Source organism: Octopus bimaculoides, chromosome 14 (assembly GCF_046866305.1).
Source record: "Octopus bimaculoides isolate indiv1 chromosome 14, ASM4686630v1, whole genome shotgun sequence".
In the NCBI taxonomy this organism is placed as follows: Eukaryota; Metazoa; Mollusca; class Cephalopoda; order Octopoda; family Octopodidae; genus Octopus; species Octopus bimaculoides.
This window is the reverse complement of record NC_142941.1, coordinates 55,722,890-55,741,557: the sequence shown is the minus strand read 5'-3', so window position 1 is coordinate 55,741,557 and position 18,668 is coordinate 55,722,890. Positions and strand designations below refer to the sequence as shown.

The window sequence follows — 18,668 nt, the reverse complement described above, 5'->3', positions numbered from 1 at the left end:
AGTGAGACTGAACCCGAAACCATGTGGTTGGGAAGCAAGCTGCTTACCACATACCCACGTTTAGCTACCGTTTATAAGCAAAGTTCTCAGAATTATTTGTTTAGGTTCGACTTACGGACTCTTCTTTACCACCACTTTTAACGCCAGAGATGTGAGGAATCGGCCACTGGTCCGCTAATCTTCACCAAATGTGAAATAAAGTGAATAAAGCCAAACTCCAGCGGCAGGCACAACAAAATACTAGTACTCTTTTTTACATTCATCCTTCAAATAAAGGAAATTCTTACCTCGACTGGCACAATGTCTTCCGGAAAATCCAGCTGTACAAAGGCAGGAACCGTCTTCTGGAGAACAGGTTCCACCGTTGCGACATTCACATTCATAAGTGCAGTTTGGGCCCCAAGTACCAACTGGACACTGAATCTGACATCTGGAAAAATAAAATTAAAAAAATTAAAGAGATCATCACCATCATCATCATCATCATCATCGTCATCTTCATCATCATTACATTCATCATTTATAAATAAATTTACGGATTACAGATATCTTGTTTACAAAGCCATATTTTAAGAATTTCAATGTTTTTGGTTTCACCATTATCAGCAGCAGCTGCATCGTAGTCTTAACGTACTCTTGTCTATGGCTGCATGGTTAACACGGAATTAGTTGACGCATATATTTCTACGGCCTGATACCCTTTTCTCTCATCAATACTCGTCAGTTTCTAAGCAAGAAAATATTTCCCCGTGGCCAGACATGTTTGTATGTTTGTATGACGAAGAGGCCCGTTTATAACTATCATGCAGTGACAAGGAGACACAAACACATGCATACATACAAATACATATATACATATAGAAACACACATACATATAGGAACACACAAACATATATACATACATAAATGACTGTGTATAGAGTGATGTGATACTTTCTTTGCGACGGTTTTTCTTTTCCCAGGTGTACTTCGAAAGAGATGTGACATTCGGTATTTTCTTTCTGAAGGGGTTTAAAATAGACCATATTTTGATATAAACGACTCTTAAATGAGTTTTCAGTTAAGCCTATGTAAGAAAGTGTACTACTGACTTTCCCTTTCTTCTTTTGTTCATTTGCATTACCTGATATCTATGCACTGAATATTGCTAGGACATGCTACAAATTTTGACGGCCACAGTTATCCCCTCTTTGGTTTGTTTTATATGTGTTCACGCACACACACGCGCGCGCACACATACGGTCATTAATTACCAAACAAAGGAATCATTATTTAAACTTACCTCTCGCCACTTGCACCAGGTGGACACCGACATTCTCCCGTAAACGGGTCACATACGCCGCCGTTATAACAGCTACAAACCTCCTTGCAGTTTTTACCGTAGCGGTTTTTCGGGCACGGTAGAGAACAAATATTTCCCTACAATGACATAAATGACATAATTATGATTTGTGAGATCATGGTAAATCAGTAACATTTTAGCAAATGATAGCAAGCTGCGTTTTTTCCCGCGTTATTCCTTTAAATGCGGTTCGCTTTTAGATGTGTGATGGTGTATGAGTAAAAGTGTATGAAAAAATTATAGGGTGTGTGTGTGTGTGCATAATTGTGTATTAGTGTGTGTGTCTGTGTTATGTTAGCAATGATATAAGGTGTTATAGATAGATAATATTGATGTAGCAGCAATATACGTCATTTGGTGAGGCACTTTGTCCATATGTGCGCGACATGGTGGACTCATATCAAGATAAACAGCGCATGATCTTGCAGGTGGGGGCCCAGTTGGAATTTTCTTCATGTTGAGTAGCCCGTTCCGCTCAAAATGTCCCTGAATAAAGGTTGTTTAAAGATATGTTGAAAGAAACACTCATGTTTCCAGAAGGGAATTATTCAAATCCCAAAGAATTTCTCTCAATACATGGCTATCATGCTCCCCTAGTGTTTCTGCCCGTGATCAGAGATGCACATATCGTCAGCCACCAAGGGACATGTTCAACTGGTTAAGGCCAAACAACTAACAAGTAAATGTAAATCTGTGGTATTGATCAGAACATTTACTGTAGCCCATCTTTTATACAAAGACAAAACAGTGTACATGATAACACTTCCAATCAGTTAAGATGAGAAGCCATGAGAGCCAGTGCCTGGTACTGCATCAGGGCATTATCATTATTATTATTATTGTTGTTGATGTTGTTGCTGTTGTGGGCAATAAGAGTTGGGTACAATAGGAGGAGAAAATGCAAACATTGAGGGATTTACATCAACATATAAGACGAAAGATATGCGTATTACTCACAGTCCATCCTGGTGGACAGTCGCAGGAATCATCATGGGGGTGACATATACCTCCATTGTGACATTGGCACCTAGACAAACAGTTCTCACCCTCCAGACAAACCTGGTCACACCTACAATCAACCAAAAAATAATTATATATATATTTTAAAGAGATAAATTTTAATATTATATAATTTCAGTAAATTGTCATCCTTTTCCATGGATTAATTTGTTGGTCACTTTGTTTTGCTTTTCCTATACTGCTACTTCTAATGCTACTATGCCCGAAGGATGTTTACTATGTTACTAATTCAGACTAGTTTATAATTTTTTCTAAATCTAGTTTCTGCAACGTGAGATCAATTCATTTTTCTTCGGTTGGCTGTTTGATATTGTTTACAACATTCGAGCTGCTTCTAATTCATGCTTGAATCTATTCCTACGAATGCATCGTTCGGACATACCAGCTGATGGTTCTTACGCCACTTTACATATTCAAGTTGCATCAGGTTTGTTCGGATACACGGTGTTGGTAAGTCACAAAAATTACGAAACATCCATGTTCATCGCTCTTGAACGGAACTTGGGGTATTTTTGTCTCGCTTGACTATGACTATGAATTCAGATATTTTCACACCCACCGCTTTGAGAGGTTCATCTCCAACACCTCAAATTGCAGCCGACTAACAAACTAGCAAAGCACATATTACGTACGTGTGTTCGATATTGTTTATTTAAATTCCTTTTGCTATCCTTAAAATTGGTTGGCTTTACCATTATGTCCGGATTATCATTTGTTCTTTGTTTTTTCGCTTCATGTTTTTTTTATCATCATTGTCTTGCTATGATTCTTTTTTTTTTTTTCAAATCTGCTGTCGGCATTACAAGGATTGTTCTGATCTTGTTTTTCGTAAATTTCATAAATTCATCCTGCTGTTCTTAAATTGTCTATCTGCAGATTGATCTTCATTGGCCAATTTATTAGTCGCCTTGAATTTGCTTGTCAATTATGTATATACAATACTTATATGTATACATGTATGCACACACATGCGCGTGCGAGTGTATGTTTCACCCGCACAAGCATGAAAGTGTGAACGATTAAGAAAAGGAAATATTTTGCAACACTTGTTTTTACACCAACATTGTACGGTGGGTTACACCATATAATACTATTTTCCCAGTAATTTTAAGGGCAATGGAACAATGTTATAGAGCACTTTCGAACAACTGCAACATAATGTCTCACTGTAGTATTATGCAGTCCTGTTGATAGTGGTTTTGTCGGAAGATAATGCACCTAATCTCTTGGTAATGCATATTAGTATATACTCGATGACATTTGGTTGTTAATTAGATCGCATGTGTAAGTGCAATTGGCTGCTACTAGCTTCTTAAAAATCCTGGTGTCATTTCCAGTTTAGTTTAAATGTGAATATTCAACACAAACACTGTTGTGAGGTTAGCTCCAACCGTCACCCTCAAGCCAAATTTTTTTAATATTGTAATTATTCGTTTCTTGATGGTATCACATGTACACCTACTTGTACTGTTCGAAACCATGAGCCCAATATTTTTGTACAAGCCGTTAAAAGAAGTCACCATTCTACTGGACAAGAACAAATCTACCTAATTTAGTCCAATAAAGGCTACATAAGATGACATCAATGCTGACCATTTCTTCCTTCTTAACCCACAAATAATTCTTGTTAAAACCAATGGATTTATTAGGCATACATAATAATCTACAGGTCATGTCGTGCTATTTTCGTCCTATTTTCTTATTACACAATGGACGACTATCAGAAGGAGATTCTAACTTATGGAAACTTCGTAATAAATGACGTTAAATTTCATACATTTGCTTTTGTTATTGTTTACGATGTCTTTGAATCGCGTGATGACTAACGTGATGTTGTCAACGTTTAATTTATCTGACATTATTTTACTACACGGCTTACACCATCTATAACTATTCAATTTCTTACCAACCAGTTGACATGTACAGTTCAGGTTTACGTAATTTTTATTCATGACGCACAAATTAACAAATATATGTGTGTAAGTGAGAGTGTGTTGATATTAAGGAGGGCCACTCATTACTAAAAATGATATATAGGTGTCTTGATCTCAAGTCATTTCTCATGAGAAAACAATGCGCTTATATTTTCTTTCGTATATCAGATCGTGCGGACACACACGCAGACACATACAGACATATACACATACACATACATGCGTGTATATATATAGACATACAGAGAGAGGGGGGAGAGATAGAAAGAGAAAGCAAACCAAAACAGAAGTACTTCTTTATAAAACATTTAGTTACATCATCTTACGCACGTTTCATTTACAGTGAATAACAGATTAGTTATACAAAGAAAATTTTACAATCTAGTTACATTGTCAAATCACAGTTTCCCTTTGGATCTTTACACGTAGATTTTCTAAATACTGGTTTATTTCTCGTTCATTTTAAACCAAAATTGCATTAAACACACACACACACACACACACACACACACACACACACACACATACACTTTTTTCAAACTTGTGTTTTTTTTGGAGGTTTTGATTAAATAAATAACTAGAAAGTCTTTGAACCAATTTAGCTTTGTCTCGTTCATATTCTCCAAACGTTTGTGAAATTCTGGTGAATGGAACAAACAATGGTACTCTTGAGTCTATAAACGAAAGAAATGAAGGTTAACTACGGGGATCTTCGGTTATACTTGTAGTAATTACCTTCAGAGTCGTGAAGTTAGAAGAACACGTGTAAGTCGATAGATAAGTGAATGAAACAACAACTGGTTCAGTTCTTTTTTAAATGTCTCCAAGAAGTCCTTTCGTCTAATGCAAACAATTGCTTGACTCAGGCGTTACATAAACTGAGAATCAAATCTCCTCTTGTGTACAATCTCGCTGTTTCGCTCTTCGCTCTTCGTTCTTCGCTTGATTTCTCAGATATTGCTTCCGTTTCCTTTACATTTTTTCGTCTTTCTTGTCTTTGTGTTTCTTTCTTTTTTTTTCTTCGTTTCTTTCTTCCTTTTTTTCTTTCTTAATGCTTTTTTTTTGTTTATTTCCTTGGTTTGTTTAATTGCTTCTTGCTTTCCCAACTTTTTTATTTGTTGTATTTTCTTTTTCTATCATCTATTATGCAATCCATTTATCCTTTATTTTATTCCACTGACTCTCATTGGTTTACATTCATACACGCTCTTTCTCCCCCCCCCCTCGTTTTCCTTCTTTCTTCTTTTCTTCTTTCTTTCTTCCTTTCTTCCTTTTTTTTCCTTTCATTCTTTCTTTCTGAATCCTTCTCAGTCACACCCGTATAGATTATTTTGCTAAACCGGTGGCGGTCGAGCCTGGTACGTTTCCAGTTCACAGCTGCAATTGCAATGTTGTAAGTCAGTCGTTAAAATCAAACCAAAATACATTGACGATGATGCTGGTGATAGAGGTAGTGGTGATGGTGATGGAGGCGGCGGTGGTAGTGGCGTCTGTGGTGGTGGCGGCGGCGGCGGCGTTGGTAGCGGTGGTACTGGTGGTGGTGGTAGTGGTGGTGGTGGTGGTGGTGGTGGTGGTGGTGGTGGTGGCGGTGGCGGTGGCGGTGGTGGCGGTGGTAGTCGATACTGTCGTCGTTGTTGTAGCATCACTATTAGATAGATGGGAAATGTACGGGCTTCCATACACAACCCCATCTACCCAAATAGAATAAACATACATAGAACTACAATGACGTACATATTCATTCTTAATCAGTCTCGGTAGATTCGAACGCAAATATGCGAATCGCTGTTGTATTTTGTCTACGGAGTTCTCCTTCTCCTTGCAGATAATGTGTGTTCACAATAAACTCGATTCATCGATGTTGGGAAACTTTGATTGGTTATTACGTGCGCCATTGTTGTTTAGATTCATTGATAAGGACATGTAGCAATATCTAGCAGAATCGAAACCAAATCGCTTTGTAGCCGAGTAAGCACCACGGCTAAGTCACTGATGTTTCACATTAACGGCCGTTATGTCTGTTTGCTCGAAAGTGGATATTAAAAAGTCCATAAATAAAGATCGATAAAATAAGCACCTGACACAGTTGACTAAAACTCTTCAGGCTCTGTACCCCAGCATTATTCAAGTCCAAAGAATGACATCAGTAAAAGAATAAAGGAATATTTATATAGGCACGTGCCTGGCAGAGAGCTAAGAAGGTTGCTTCCCACCCACATGGTTCCGGGTTCAGTTCCATTGCACAATACCTTCGACAAATGTCTTCTACTATAGCCTCGAGCCCACCAAAGCATTGTGAGTGGATTTGGTAGACGGAAACTGAAAGAAGCGCGTCGTATATATATATATATATATATATATATATATAATTTAGAGAAAAAAACACAATTATTGAATTCAATAATTGTGGGTTTTTTTCTCTAAATTATATATTTATATATTATATATTGTAAAATTTAACTTAATTTTAATTTTGATAAATTGAATTGAATTTTTCCCTTTAAATTTGGATTTTTATCCCTAATATTATTATCATTATATATATATATATATATATATATATATATATATATATATATATATATATATATATATATATATATATATATATATATCAGAAGCAAGAGAGTCACTCACGGTCCGGTAATTTCGTATGTTAGCTCTTATCAATATATGTATATGTATATATGTATGTGTGTTTTGCGTTTGTGTTTGTCCTCCCAACTGGTCGTAGTTTGTTTACGTCCCCGTAACTTAACGGTTCAGTAAGAGATATCGATAGCATAAGTACTAGGCTTAGAAAAACGTAAGTAGTTGTTTCGATTGAGTCGACTAAAAAAATTCTTAAAGGCAGTGCTCCAGCATGGTCGCAGTCTAACGACCGAAACAAATAAAAGATGAAAGATATACTTACAGTGTTCCTTTGAAACCGTCTTGGCATAGACACGCACCATTCAAATGGTCGCAAGTTGCTCCGTTTTTGCATTTACACATCGATTGACAATTTACACCATATGTATTCTCTGGACACTCATTCTGGCATTTTCCACCAGTCCAGCCTGTAAATTATCAAAACATAAATAAGTATATAGATAGATGTTTTCGATCTAGTTTAGTTTGGATTTTTTGCCATCAAATCTGATTGCAAAGAATTCAAATTTGATGGCAAAGAATCCAAACTAGATCGAAAACATCTATATACATATATATATTAGTGCCTTATTATTTAACACACGCACCGGTAAAGTTTCTACTCATTTACATATTTATTTTTCTAAAATTTGGAAACTTTACCGGTGAGTGTGTTAAATAATAAGGCACTAAAAGAGAATGACTCTCCCCAGACACAGCAAAATATGCTTCATCACACGAACTCACATAAAGAATCTTGCAAACCAAATCCCAAAACGAAATATATATATATATGTATATATTCTGTAAGCATGAAAGATCTGGTAATCATTTCTCCAGAGCAACACTTTGTGCTATCTTCATCCTGTTATAGAAACTTTATTCTTACCCAGCAAGAATTGTAAGATGTCTGCATTATAAGAATTTAAAACCTTTGAAAGGTATGAAGCAAATCCTTTTTAATGGTGGAACTTCGAAACAGGTAAAACTGTCGCGCTGGGATATCGAACCCAAGAGCAAGAGGTTACAAGATGAACACCTTAATTACACACCCACACTTTTGTCCGAACGCTACAACATCCTATTTCAACATCCCCTAAGTAGGTAATCCCCTTCCCATTTAAATACTTAATCTCCTCTCTTCCCTAAATACATAATCCAGTTACTCCTCTCCCTTCAATACATAATCCCATTTCTAGTTCCCTTAAAAACGTAAATGAAAACAAAAGCTAATTATGTACATCAAGCATCGTTAAGCTAATTGCTATATTGTATTCGGCGAATTAAATTGAAACTTTGTAAGTGTGACTTTAGGAAAGGTGTAAACATCACATGACAACGGGGTTTGCGACCAATGAGAGTGCTCCTGTTGTTTACTCATCTGAGCAACGTCCTGTTTGAATTGTTGTTGTTGTTGTTGGCACTCTGTCGCTTACGACGTCGAGGGTTCCAGTTGATCCGATCAACGGAACAGCCTGCTCGTGAAATTAACGTGCAAGTGGCTGAGCACTTCACAGACACGTGTACCCTTAACGTAGTTCTCGGGGATATTTAGCGTGACACGAGTGTGACAAGGCTGGCCCTTTGAATTAGGCACAACAGAAACTGGAAGTAAGAGTGAGAGAAAGTTGTGGTGAAAGAGTACAGCAGGGATCGCCACCATCCCCTGCCGGAGCCTCGTGGAGCTTTAGGTGTTTTCGCTCAATAAACACTCACAACGCCCGGTCTGGGAATCGAAACCGCGATCCTATGACCGAGAGTCCGCTACCCTAACCACTGGGCCATTGCACCTCCACCCTGTTTGAACTATAATATTAATGGCAGCGAAGGGAGCGAGCTGGCGGTTTCATTAACGAGCCAGGCAAAATGCTTAGCGGTATTTCGGCCGTTTTCACGTTTTGAGTTCAAATTTCGCCGACATCGACTTATCCTTTCAGAGTCGATGAAATGACTACCTGTTAAGCATTGTATGTATGTATGTATGTATTATACAGGGCTGCAATACTTTTGGGATCATAAGTCTGCTAAATCAAAGCTGACTTGGGGCAAACGCCAACAATGACAAATATTGTCACCACCTTGTAAACTGTATTGCTCTATGTAGAGAATGAGTAAAGAAACTATACCTGGAATACATTGGCAGATCCCTGTAATAGGTTCGCACGATCCGTGTCCATTGCAGTCGCATTTCTCTACACAGTTCACTCCCCATGTGCCATTGGAACAATCTGTTATGCCATAAACAAAAGGAAAAAGATAACATGTATAGATAAAATATGATTCAAAATAAATAACGAAACAACATTTTATAAAATGGCCGCCCCCATAACTAAGACAACTTTTTTCTGGGTTTTTAAAAAAAAAAATTTTTTTATGTTCATCGTTAGACTCGGAATCACATTTTGTAGAAGTTCTGGTGTAGAGATTTTAAATTACTACCAGTCCATTTTACTTCTTGAGAACTTGAAACCTAGAAATTGTGTTCAGTTTAGCGGGAGACAGCATGAAATCGATTTTAGATTACTCTTGTGTGGCCCGCCGCATAACAATTTCAGATTCACGCATCAAATCATTTATCCATTGCATTTTTATCCCAGCAGAAAGAAAGAAAGAAAGCGAAAAGAAAGAAAGAACGAAAGAAAGGAAGAAACAAACAAACAAACAAACAAGCAAACAAATGAACAAACAAACAAGAAAGAAAAGAAAAAAATTAGGAACGAAAGAGCTGAAGAGAACGAAAGGTTAGAAAGAAGAGGGTGAAGAAAGGATATCAAAATTAGTGAAGGAAGTTAAAAAGGAAGGATGGAAGAATGAAAACAAGAAAGAAAGAAAAAACAGAAGGAAAAGGATAGGCTTTAAAGATGTTTGGAATGGTTTTAAAAGAAGGAAAGGAAGAACGTTCAAATAAATGGTTGACGGAATAATCAGAAAGAAAAGCAACGAAATTGTCGTTTTGTTGGTACTTACGGGAAGCACACGTATGTCCTCTCCATCCTGGGTGGCAATGACACATATTGGGTGCCAGACAAATGCCGTTGTTGCAACCAAATTCACAGATTGCTAAAATAAATAAATAAATGGGAAAGCAAAATGGACAATCAAAAATAGACAAAGATGCAGAGGGTAGAATCAATAAATGAGAAGATGAGCAAATGACGAAATCATTAAACTCCAAATCTTGAACGGTGATTCTTTATTCAATTTATTAAACATTTTTTCTTTTTGCGTTATGACTTAGTTACAGTTATTGGACTGTGGACATGCTTCACACACGCATGCACACACACACACACATATAAGGATGAGGCATCTCCCGCAGATCCCTTAGTCGATATATGAATCACTTAGGTTTTAAAAAGAAATAGAGAAATGAAAAGAACATTCCACTCATATTGAGCAACTGGTTAAGCAATTACGTTAAGGGACTCTCGTTATTGCATTAGTTTTGGGTGACTTGTACTTACGATGGCAGCGACCATTCACTTCTTCGTAGTTCATACAACACATGGCTGTCTTCTTGTAGACCAAGGACGACCGGACTTTCCTTCCGAGGCGATATTTTGTACTGACCAAAAGATAACAAATGATAATTTATAATGATTAATTTTCCTACTAACTAAACAACAAAATGCACAGAAGTGTGTATTATATATATATATATATATATATATATATATATATATATATATATATATATATATATATATATATATATATATATTGCTCCAGCATGGGCACAGTCAAATAAATGGCTGAAACAAAAGAATATATAAAACAAGCAAAGCAGCTAGTTGACGATGCAATCTGCATCCGATATATTGCAAGCAGGGGAGCGAACCCTTACCACCTTCTAGCAACCGAACCAGCCTGGTTTCGGACTATTTCTGCTTTTCTTCAGTGCTGGACACCTTGTCTGCTAGTGATTGCCTCAGGTCGATCAAGTTCGCAGTATATAGAAATTCAAGCGACGTTTAGTTGCTGATCTTACAACAAACAAAGCAGATAGTTATAAAATCTATGTGAGAGATGAAAACAGTAACAATACTGGCAAGTAATATTTGTCGTCATGGCTGTTTCGTACGAACGAACGTTACTGCGATTTTTTTAACCTCAAGAGGACATTTCCTCAACAACGCAACCTGCATCCGATATATTTGACTGTGTAAGTTAGATGTACAACTGCTACTGTGTAAGTTAAAACTCCACACCAATTATCGTTATCTAGTCGGCCTCCAGTGCAGTGGCTAGTCGATCACTGTACTCGGCAGTGTTACTGATTCTAATATACTGAGCATGCGTAGCGGAAAGTTAAGATAAACACTAATATAAATATTTAGTTCCAACGTACGTTTCGTCATTACAGTTATTTGGAATTTGGCATTGGGTGTTCTATAAACAAGACAACTAAATACACAAAAAAAGTTTAGAAACATAACTTACATCCATTCTGTACATCTTGGCGGGAAGGCCAGACACCAGGTGGTCGTCTTCACTCTGAACGGTTCACGATATGTAATCATGCGAGTTTGTGTTTTCCTTAATAATAATAATAATAATAATAATAATAATAATAATAATAATAATAATAATAATAATTCACTGGACATTGTTGTGTCGAATGAAAAAGGAAGAACATGTATGATTATCGACATAGCATGCTCCGGTGACAGCAAGATCAATGTGAAAGAAGAAGAAAAAATAAACAAGTATGACGATTTGAAGTGGGAAATACGAAGGTTGGTGGTCAATGAAGAGAGTAGACGTGATTCCAATAGTAATTGGCGGACTTGGAAGATTTAGCACTCAACTACCAAAATGGTTGAAAAAGATCGGTGCAAGTGTGAAGGTAGAACACCTACAGAAATGAACATTGCTTGGAACTCCAACAATTCTTCGCAGGGTTCTTGAAGCATGACCAATAAACAAGTCGCACCTTAGTCTGCTGGCTGTGGACAGCTGAAACTTTCCAACATACCCAGCAAAATAAGCTCTGAAGTTTCATATATTAATAATAATAATAATAATAATAATAATAATAATAATAATAATAATAATAATAATAATAATAATGACGACGACGACGACGATGATAATGATTATGATGATAGCGATGATGATTATGATGATGATAGCGATGATGATGATGATGATGATGATGATGATGATGATGACGATAATTATGATGATGATTATGAGGATGGTGATTCTCCCATTGTACTGCAGGTACGAGGCTTGGGTTAATGGATTAATGAGTAATGGGTTAATTGAAAGTATCTACCCCCAAAACTTGACTGATACTTTATTTTACCGACCCTGAAGGGATAAAAAAATCCAAAGCTGACCCTGACAGGATTTAAACTCAGAATGTAAAGAGCTGAAACAAATGCCACAAGGGATTTTTTTCTGATGCCCTAATAATTCCACCAGCTCATTTGCTTCACAACAATGGTTTCAAATTTTGGCACAGGGCCAGCAGTTTTTGAGGGGCGGGGCGAAGCCGATTATATCAACCCCTAGTACTTGACTGGTATTTATTATATCGACCCTTGATGATAAAAGGCAAAGTCAACACCATCATCACCACCACCACCACCAAACACCATCAGCATCAAACACCACTACACCACTACAAACACCATTACAATCACAACCAACACCAACACCACCACAACCAACACTACATACACCAACCATCACCACCAAACACCATCGCGACCACATCCACCACCACCACGACCACCACCACCACCATCAAATTCACCAGCATTGTCACTACCACAGTTACCACCACCCTGAAAAAGCCACCACCACTAACTTAATCACCACTGGTACTACCCCTAAACTATAAACCACCTACATTTTGACCATTGCCACCCCGATTACTACTTACACCGCCTTAACCACCGTAACCACCAAGCCACCCCTACCCCCCCACTTTCTAACCTCCCCCCCCATACAACCTTAGAATGCGAGTGACTTATCACCTCCAGAGTAATGACCAACTTGTCTGGAACAAGTCTGAACGTGAAGAAATGGCTTATTTAACAAAACAGTTCTAATAAAAAAAATACAAAGAAATTTCTACAGATTTTTCGGTTTTTTTCTGCCTCCTCCTCCTCCTCCTCCTCCTCCTCCTCCTCCTCCTCCTCATCATCATCATCATCATCATCATCATCATCATCATCATCATCATCATCATCATTAATATTATTATTATTATTTTTTTTTATTTTATTTTTTTTTTTTTTGTGATGGCAGAAACGGTAGAGTACCAGGTTGATGTCTATTCGTGGTAGCAAATTACACTTAGTTTAGATTTTGGGTTCAAAACTCCTGTAATGAGCGCGAGAAAATATTTTTCGTTCCCTGTGTGTGTGTGTGTGTGTGTGTGTGTGTGTGTGTGTGTGTGTGTGTGTGTGTATGTATGGCCCTAAGCCGGTACCTTGCTGTTTGCGTTTCGTTTAAGCACAACTGTTATCTGTTATTGAAGTTATTATAGTAACAATAAATTTTACAAATCGAAATATAGTTTACAAAATTATACTTACGTTAGAATTTTCTGACACACATTCGGTCCATTCATGTCCAATTCGCCATGGACCAGAACCAGGATATTTAATAATAGAAGCCACAACGTAGCCATTGAGCGGGAAGTGATTGTCTTCTGCAAAGGAAAGCATATAATATATAAGACAAAAACTTGAATTACGGAAATATATAGCAAAACAGTGGTTGATGGGCGGTGGGGCTAATAATAAGTGTCTTAGCTTTTGTAATTGGATCATTGGAAATAATTTTTAAACCTAATATGAATCACGAATAGGGATTATGTGACTAAAATTTCGATCATGAGAATTATATCATTAAAACTGAATCAGTGAATAGATAAGCCATCGTTGGTAAAGAAGAATGATATCTCTAAAACTAGATTGCAGATTGGTATTTCATCTCAGAAACTGAATCATGAGAAGGAGGTAGTTAGTTAATCGTTTAAATTGAATCATGGGAATGTTATCTATAATTACAACTGAATCACAGAATGGTCATTTTCTGTAAAATTGAATCATAGTTAAACACTTCTGCCGTTATATACTGATTTCTAACACGGTTACAAAATGGCGAGTACGTGGTGGGGCAGAGGGTAGGAAGTGTAGTCAAATCTATTGATCTCCGTATTTGTTTGGATCTTTATTTTATCGATCCAGGAAGGATGAAAGCGTGAAGTCGGTTGTATTAAGAACGTAAAAGTAAAACAAAATAATAATTCATATCCGGCGCGCTGTTGTTTCAATCACACCATCACCACTACCTCATCCACTGCCACCACCATCATATGTCTTACATTATAATAGATAAGCCGACCAGAAGGCCTCTACGTGGTCGCTAGATCTGCTAATTATAACAACCAAGTATCCATCGAATCACATTGTACTGTCTTTACAAAAAAAACAAACACGTGCACACACACACACTGTGACGTAGCCTGAGGTAAGCAATGCCTGAAAAAAAAAACCGGCTGGAATGGCCATAGATGAAATGCATTTGATCATAAACCTGATCAAATATAACTAACCTGGGGCTATTCTACAACACCAGTATAACAGAAAGTCGAAATATATTATTCTTTTCTACTCTAGGCACAAGGCCCGAAATTTTGGGCGAGTGGGGCCAGTCGATTAGATCGACTCCAGTGCGTAACTGGTATTTAATTTATCGACTGCGAAAGGATGAAAAGCAAAGTCGACCTCGCCGGAATTTGAACTCAAAACATAAAGACAGACGAAATAGCTCTAAGCATTTCGCCCGGCGTGCTGACGTTTCTGCCGGATAGCTGCCTTGCTTACAACTCTGAAAATAGTGTTAGAATACCAATATTGATTTCTTTTGACTAGGTACATTATTCTATATTTTTAGGCAATAGGAAATGAGTTGTTATGGTAACCATTGCCTTCTCTATAGATGACAAAAATTAATTGAAATGGGATTTTGCCGGAAATTGGTCAATCGCTGAATAAAATGCCACATTCCCTCCCCCTCTCATTCTCTCTCTCTCTCTCTTTGTGTCTCTCTCGTTCACGCGTACGCACGCACGCACGTACACACACACGTACACACACACGCACGCACGCACACACGCACACACACATACACACACATACACACACATACACACACACACTCTCTCTCTCTCCCTCTCTCTCTCTCTCTCTCTCTCTATCTATCTATCTATCTATCTATCTGTCTATTTATCTCTATCTCTCTCTTTGGTAAGAGGCCTGCTTCCCAATCGCATGGTCTCGGGTTCACTCCCATTGCTTGACCTTTTGGGAAAGTGCCTTCTTCTAAAGCCTCAGACCGACCAAATTCTTGTGAGGGAATTTGCTAGAGAGAAACCGAGAGAAACCCGTCATATGTATGTATGTATGTATGTATGTATGTATGTATGTATGTATGTATGTATGTATGTACAGTAATCTCTCGCCATATTACGGTTCACTTATCGCGGTTTATTATTTAAGCTTACGTCGATTCCTCCATGGTGTTGTCTTGCATCTATAATAAAATAAATATATACAAATAATAGTAATAATAAAAAACAGTACAGTACTGTTTCTACTTCGCGGATTTTCACCTATCGCGGAGCGCTTTGGAACGTAACAGCCACGATAGTCAAAGTATGTATGTATGTATGTATGTGTTTATTGTTGAGTTTGTGTTTGTCCTCCACTACCGCTTGACAACTGGTGTTGGTTTCTTTACGTCACCAGGACTTAGCAGTTCGATGAAGAGTGCCCTATAGAATAAGTCCCAAACTTTACATGACATTCTTAGCATATATACAAACGTGGAACGGCACAAAGCTGTAATGTCTTTTTGGTTTTTTGGTTTTTCTCTCGGTGATAATTCTCAAAGGGATCTTTCTATTAAAAACACAAGACTTCGCTCTGTTTCGTTGAAAAGTTTCTCTGCGACACAATATCACAACCAGTGCCGTTCCATGTTTGTATACGCATTATAAAAGTTGCACTCCCCCTACTCACTCACTCACTCACACACACGCACACACACACACACGCACTAGTATTTTACTAAATTATGTTTGCATAATTCATTCTATAGTCAAATAAACTCCACCATTTTTGACAGGTGCTATGCTAGTAATGATGTATTGCATTCACGTAAGCTTGCAAATCTTATTGGGAAGGGAACAATAAAGCATATAAACCACCCACCAACATTATATGTGTGTGCACATACAACGTCTCGTGTAACCTCGTGTATTCTCATCCAAATTGGAGACGAAACGAGTACTAATACTTCCACTTGGCACTCTCCAACAATAGGGGAGACCCTCTTCTCATGAAACTATTGGTTGCCTTGTTAACCCATAAACAAACAAGATATTTATCCATCAATGCGGTGTTGTGCACTCATCTCTGTTCGATATTAGCGTGTGTGTGTGTGTGTGTGTGTACACACACACACACACACGTAAACCTTATTGAAAATAAGGTTGTTGTATTTTGCCGACCGCTGGTGGGGCAGACATTTTTCTGGAAAGTTATGGTGGGGTCTGGTGGGGGAAATAGGTTGGGAAACATTGAGCTAGAGCAACAAGTCTTAAATGATATTGTTAGAAAGAGGTTGAAATTTGTGGGCGAGTAATTGTTTTAGTTCGCAGGTCAAATTTTTACAACACTAAGGTCAGGTATTGTTGTGAATTGGAGATGTAAGGTCAAATATTTGTATAGATGGAAGTGCGTATAAACACATCCAAAGAATATATAAGAAAGGGAAAGAGAAAAAGAGAAAGAAAAAACAGAGAGTAAAGGTAGTGAGAATAGTGATGGAAGTCGAACCAGTTAGGGTAGGGGTTTTCAAACTTTTTGACTTGCGGACCCCTTTATATTTCAGGCTTTACCTTAGGGACCTCCTTATAAACGCTTATGAAATTTATACATAAATATTTGCTTAAAATAACATATATTTTTACATTTATTTATTTCACAGTATTTAACAAATAGGTTTATTGTCAATTAAAAGATTTCGATTAAAAAACATATATAAAATCAAATTGCCCATAAAAAGTATTTGCTGTCCACGGACCCCCTGTCTTGTCCTTGCGGACCCCCTGTGGCCCGCGGACCACAGTTTGAAAACCTCTGAGTTAGGGTAATGACGACAGAAGAGATAATGATGGCGGTGGGAGTAGTGGGAGAAGTGAGGACATAGAGGGGAAAGAGTATTGTGATGTAAGCTGAATCAGTGAGGGAGGACAATGGTAACACTGGAGGTAGTGAGAGGCTGTGGGGATAGTGAGAGATGTGGGAACATAATGGGGGGAGTGAAAGTAGTGAGGGTTTAATAAAAGGGAAACTAATGATACAGGGTGGGGGGGGGGGATTAGGAGAGCAGTGGTAGCAATAGTTTGTTTGTTGTATTTGACCATAAACGAATACTCATAAATCTTTCGATCTTCTCACGATTGGTCTGTTAAACATAAGGTGTTAGATATAATTCAACTCTTTAAATATAAAGTTGTTTTGTTTGGGTTTTTTTAAAATTTATTTCATTTTTCTTGGACATATTTTAAGTTGATGATATTTGACCCCACTGACCATTTCGTAGTTTATCAAGTCGTTCGGTCATTAACTCTGCGTTGGTAGAGTGGAACGCATGAGGGGATTTTAATCAAAGTATCGACTTACAACGCGATTGCGCACATACGTAAAACTTGTCAAATGCACACACGCGCACACACACACACACACACACACACACACACACAAACACACACACATTTATATATATTTAACAAGTTTTCGAACTGTTTGCGGCAGAAGTGTATACATAAATAATGTGCATGTGCATGTGCGTGTGTGTGTGTATGTGTCTTTATATTTGTGTTATCCCCCACCACGGCTTGACCACCGATGTTGGTTCGTATACTTACCCGTCACATAGCGGTTCGGCAAAAAGTGGCCGATAGAATAAGTACTAGGGAAAAATTTGTTCGACCAAACCCCTCGTAGTGGCGCCCCAGCATGGCCACAGTCTAATGACAAATAAAAGATAAATGAATATGTACATATATATATGTATATATATATATATATATATATATATATATATATATATATATATATATATATATATATATATATATATATGTATATATATATATATATATATATATATATATATATATATATATATATACGTATACCTACGCACCCATTAATCAAGGCACGTTTCATTTCTCTCAGATTTTTTCCTCTCTCTGTTTTCCCTCCTCATTCCTTTCTGTAGAAGAGCGTCGGTAACATGAATGTCATCAGCTTGTGAGGACCCGTAAATGTCCGGAATATGACCGTGCCACATGTTTAAATCTCGAAGGCGCGCGGGGGGGGGGGGGGGCGCACACACACACACACTTTGGCTTGTTTTGGGTCCTCGCCTCTAGGTGGAGTCATCGGAGCACGCTGTCCTGACTTCGTGCATGTTTTGAGCATCTAAGCTTGGAAGGACACATTTGTCTTCAAGCTAAATCACAGCTGATTTCTTCTTCCGGAAAAGGAAGATAAAGTAAAAGAGAGAGGAAAAATAATTGCTCCTGGAATGGTTCTTTATTTATCGATCCCTAAATGATACTTAAAAACAAAAAAAGAACAAAAGCTTACAACGGTGGGATTTGAACTCGGATCAGAACGAAGGCCGCAAAGTATATTACTCAATACTA

General features: G+C 37.6%; 1 protein-coding gene across 3 annotated transcripts in view; it reads right to left on the bottom strand.

Annotated features, from left to right (window-relative positions):
* The window catches only part of LOC106878570 (uncharacterized), a 62,213-nt gene that overhangs the window by 16,214 nt on the left and 27,331 nt on the right, over positions 1–18,668 (bottom strand). For all 3 annotated transcript variants that reach the window (XM_089362997.1, XM_089362998.1, XM_089362996.1), the window contains exons 2-10: positions 13,477–13,592; positions 11,369–11,464; positions 10,393–10,493; positions 9,896–9,988; positions 9,055–9,156; positions 7,212–7,356; positions 2,301–2,412; positions 1,284–1,420; positions 288–430 (exon numbers count right to left, since the gene is read on the bottom strand). In XM_089362997.1, coding sequence (XP_089219123.1) covers positions 288–430; positions 1,284–1,420; positions 2,301–2,412; positions 7,212–7,356; positions 9,055–9,156; positions 9,896–9,988; positions 10,393–10,493; positions 11,369–11,464; positions 13,477–13,592 — 1,045 coding nt within the window. The remainder of the gene's footprint in view (positions 1–287; positions 431–1,283; positions 1,421–2,300; positions 2,413–7,211; positions 7,357–9,054; positions 9,157–9,895; positions 9,989–10,392; positions 10,494–11,368; positions 11,465–13,476; positions 13,593–18,668) is intronic.